Source organism: Carassius carassius, chromosome 39 (assembly GCF_963082965.1).
Source record: "Carassius carassius chromosome 39, fCarCar2.1, whole genome shotgun sequence".
In the NCBI taxonomy this organism is placed as follows: Eukaryota; Metazoa; Chordata; class Actinopteri; order Cypriniformes; family Cyprinidae; genus Carassius; species Carassius carassius.
In genome coordinates, this window is record NC_081793.1 from 22,018,383 (window position 1) to 22,023,244 (window position 4,862).

At 40.0% G+C, this 4,862-nt stretch overlaps 1 protein-coding gene across 1 annotated transcript; it reads left to right on the forward strand.

Moving 5' to 3' along the window:
- On the forward strand, window positions 1-3,508 carry LOC132121633 (suppressor of cytokine signaling 3-like). The gene is made up of 2 exons (XM_059531237.1): window positions 1-210; window positions 1,624-3,508. The coding sequence occupies exon 2, from the start codon at window positions 1,798-1,800 to the stop codon at window positions 2,455-2,457; it is 660 nt and encodes a 219-aa protein (XP_059387220.1). The 5' UTR covers window positions 1-210; window positions 1,624-1,797; the 3' UTR covers window positions 2,458-3,508.
- Window positions 3,509-4,862: the final 1,354 nt, after the last annotated feature.

Sequence of the window (4,862 nt, forward strand, 5' to 3'; positions counted from 1 at the left end):
GTACTTCAGCTCGATGGCACGAACCTCCACTACCTCTAATAGACTTTCACACAGCTGATCTCTGATCGACTGTTAACAAAACTGACATGAAACTGATCTTCATCATTTTAAAAGAAGAAGTTCTATTTTGCATAAGCGCTTATATGGGAATCACAAAAGGAGCTATGTTTTAAGAAAACTCCCAAGATTGAGTCGGATAACGATTTGAAGGTAAAACGACGCTTTGCGCTTTATTCTAATGCAATGGAGTTATTAAGAATCTATTGTAAATGCATGCATATATTATTATATCGGACTGTTATGCATGCCTCGGTATGTGCTGTGCTACATGGTATCCATATTTAAATAAACTATGTCGTTGAGCTTTGTAATTCGAGCTAACGCATAGCTTAAATAAGTCTGCTTTAGTGATGTATGTGACTAAACGACCTCAGTGTAACCCGAATAACTTGAATTTCTATTCCAGTTAGGATAAGAGAGTGAAGGGGCATTTACAGAGTAATACGAGACAGAGACCGTGTGTCATGAATGAGAAATTAGGTTATTCACAACGAACCGGAGGACCTCATTCATAACCTGTTTTCTAATAGCCCGAAAGAGCGATCGAAGTCAATATCGGGTTTACACGGTCGTGCATTTCCTAAAAATAAAGCTTCGATTAGCAACTAGTTAATTTATCCACTGCACGCCGTTTTAACACTTGCGCTTCTGGCATCTATCTCTATTGCTCATCTAATAGTGACTTGTAAAACTAATATTTATTGGATTACTTGCTTAACTAGTACCACTAGTTCTAGTAGAAGTAGAATATGGAACAGTAACAAAGAGTAAGATAAATACTAGTGGGAAGTTATGAAATTAAGATATTTAAACCACAGATCCCTTTAGAATTCACTAACTTGTAGTATTGTCATAATGACTAGTTACAATAGTATTAGTAAACCTGGAACAGGTACAGTACCAGCAACGATGGCATACACACTAGTGAATGGCGAGTAGTTTATCTAAACTACAGATTCCCATGTAAATCATTAACAAAAAATAGTAACTTGTTATCAGGAGTATTGGGAGGTTGACTAGTAGCAAAAGTATCAGTAAAACTGGAAAAGGTGCCTTCAACATTGGTGTACATACTGGTCAAATATGAATAGCTGATTTAAACCACAGATGCATTATTCAGTAACAAAAAAATAGCAATTTGTTACCGGATTGGTATTGGGATAGTGACTAGTAGAAAAGTAGGATGTAATGATTGAATATATATTTGTCGCTATTGGAATAAGTACTAGCATCTAATGGTTAAGTTTATACATAAGGTTCATAAAGCACAACGACTAGATAAATCACTGAATTACTTAAAAAATAAGTACTAGTTAAAAAACAAGACACTAAAGAAGTTAAAACAGCCATAGTTTATCTCCAAATGGGACGATTACATCACTGAAATGCATACATGTGAGCGGGAGGGTTGGGCATTAATGCTGAGAAACACATGTGAGCAACATCCAATCCAGTTATTAGAACTATGAATGGCCCTTATAAAAGTGATGTCATAGCAGATACAGCCTCTGTTGTTCTCACTGTTTGGTTGATGCTGACATTTTCCATTTGGTTTTCCTTCAGCTGCCTTCTATACCCACCGAGGCGTCATTTCATCTGGATGTGGAAGAGGTGCCAGAGCTCTGGACGTTGTGTTGGTGCTCTCCAGTGCATCAGCACCCTGGCTGGGACGGCCCTTCGGCCCTGGACCCCCAGCACCAGTGGTTGCCGGGTGGTACAGGGGGTGGGCAGAGCGCCATGGTAACACACAGTAGGTTTGACAGCGCGATGAGCAATAGCCCCTTTGAAGGCGGCGCGCGCCTGCCCCCCCACCGGTACAAGACCTTCAGTTCTCGGGCGCAGTATCAGATGGTGATTGCAGCTGTGCGCAAACTTCAAGAAAGCGGCTTCTACTGGAACACCGTGAGTGGGAAAGAAGCCAGTGCACTGCTGAGCACCGAACCCCCAGGCACCTTCTTGGTGCGTGACAGCTCGGACCACCACCACTTCTTCACACTCAGCGTGAAAACGACCACGGGCACCAAAAACCTGCGCATCCAATGTGACTCCGTCTCCTTCTTCCTGCAGACCGACCCTCAGAGCGAGCAGGCAGTGCCGCGCTTCGATTGTGTCCTCAAACTCATTCATCATTACATGCCATCATCTGGGACGGGGACCTCTTCAAAAGTCCGAGAGGATGGAGAAAGTGGAAGCACCGCCGATGGAAGTGCTTACTACATCTTCTCTGGTGGCGAGAAGATCCCTTTGGAGCTACTGCGTCCGCTGGCCTCTAGCATGTCCAGTCTTCAGCACCTATGTCGAAAGACTTTAAACGGTCATATAGATGTGTCCACCAAACGGGACCAACTGCCTCATACACTCCAAGAGTTCCTCCAGGAGTATGACGCTCCTATCTAGCTATTCTTGAGGGGTTTCAGATGAGAAGAGCCACATGGGTTGAAGAATTTATCGCTAAAGATAGAAAAGAGTTTTTCGCTCCTCACATCGGCATCCGTCTGTATGCAGGCCAGCTGTGCCTTCGACTTCTGGATTGTGAACTTTTGAAGGACAGCACGAGATACATACTCCAACCCAAGTGCATCTGACATCTCAGCAGCTGTTGACACGAATGGACTTCCGCGTTCCAGCGGCCAGTCGGACTGCTGAAGATAAACACAAGTGATAGTTGATCAGTACAGGAGTTAAGTGTGCTGCTATGGCTACGGTCCAGCCATTCATCATTGATCGGGAGACACTCTCTCAAGTCTGTTTTCTCCAGCTCAACATTTTTTGACTTTCTCTTGGAAGGAAGGAGCGAGAGCTGGGTGTTTGCAATGACATACACATTTCCACTGCTTCTTGCCAAGTGTAATTGCCTCATAAGTGGGCGTGGGGGCGCAAATGGGGTGGCTACTTACCGTTCACGACCGACACTGTCTGCTATGGTAACTGTGTGTGGGGTCAAGAAAAAAGGACTAGAGTGAACGTATTGATCAGACGAGAGGCCTGTTACTTCAGGCCTTTGACCTCTCTTAGCCCTCTCTGGAGAAGACAGCCCCTTAGTGGACTGTTGTTACTTTGTTCATGACAGGAGCCAAAGCAAACAGTGGTTTAATTTGTGCTAGGAAAAGGCAGGTTGAACATTGTTGACGATATGAGTGTATATATATGAATTGTGATTCATATACTGTGAAGCAAGTACAAGCACAGTATGAAAAATCTTTAGTAACTGATTTACTGTGGTCTTAGACATGAAGGACCATGCTTCTCTGATCACACGGAGAAGCATTTGTACTTTGTGTGCTTCAAAAATTCTCATTCAATAACAACGACACACAGTGTTTGTTTCACTAGCAGGACTTGACGTCTGCTGTTCACTGAATGTATTATGAGTCTATGGAAGGGCTTGTGGTTCCACTTGTAGATTGTTTCTCTCTCTCTCTCTCTCTCTCTCTCTCTCTCTCTCTCTCTCTCTCTCTCTTTTTTTTTTTTTGTATTCATATTTTGTAAAATCAAGGTGTTTACATGTGTGGCCACCAACAGGACAGCATGTTTTTTACTCTGTCTTTTATAAAGATGTCTCATCTTAAGGTCTGGTCTGATGACCGCAGTGCAAGCTTGAAGATCAGAAAACTAAGGCATTAACATAGAAAATGCAGCAAGAATCTTTGCACATATTTATATTTATAAGATATTTCCATAATTTATATTAAAGAGCACTATTTTTACAAAATGGACCCAGCTATGTGCCTCGCATTTTTCTGTGTATAAAACAATGGTTATTCTGTCTGGCCTCAGGGTGCATGTAATTTAAATATGCATGATTTTTAATGTGGCGTTTGCTGCAGAAAATATTTTCCTCCAGTCATACACACACACACACAAATATACCACAACTGCTCTTGTTTTCAGAAAAACAGGTCTGAGGCTTACCTTGAGGTGTGTGTACAGGATGTCACTCAGTGCTTTCTCTTTTGTTCAAAGTTAAAACATCTGCCTCTCTCTTTTTCTCCAGAGTGTTTTTAATGGTATCTATGGATTAATCCTGGACACTCTTCATTCCTCATAGGAAAAAAATCAGGGCGTAATATGGACACAACACAGCTTTTCATCACTCATATTTACATTTTTTTTAATCTCTTCTAGTACCAGTCATTTGAATTAATATTGCAACTCTATTTAAAGTTACAATACAATATATATATATATACACATGATTTTATTTTATTTAATTTTTTTTTTTTTTTTTACAGATTGAGCATTTCTTGTATGCATCCAATTATTTAATTTATTAACCGCTCTCTTAATTAATTAATTAACTAAGGGCTTTTATCAGATCTTTGTCCTCATATTAGAGGGTAATTAACACATAGTAAAAGTTGTAACTCACAAACCATTAAATACCAAAGTAAATAAATAAATAAATAGGCCTTGATAAACTTCCTGAGAAAACCCAATAGAGCTTGACACGATAAGATTTCTGACTTACAGTGCAGACTTTTAATCATAGAAGTGCATGTGCAATTGAGAGATAACCTAGTTTTTATTTCATAATCAAAGTCTTTTTTAAATCAGTAATGCTTATTTGAAACGGTGTGGTTATATCACTGGATTTCTAAAATTTTGATTTTGAATTTTGAGCTATTAAAATAAAAGCTAATTCAAGTAAATGCATCCAGACTATATAAACTGGTATTAAAGCAGATCCTGGTAAGTTTTCACTGATCAATATCTTCAGCTTCCTTAATTTTTGATTTGCATAGTTACACATGAAAATTCAAATAACATATCAGTTCCTATAGCAGAATGGAAAATAAAGGCAT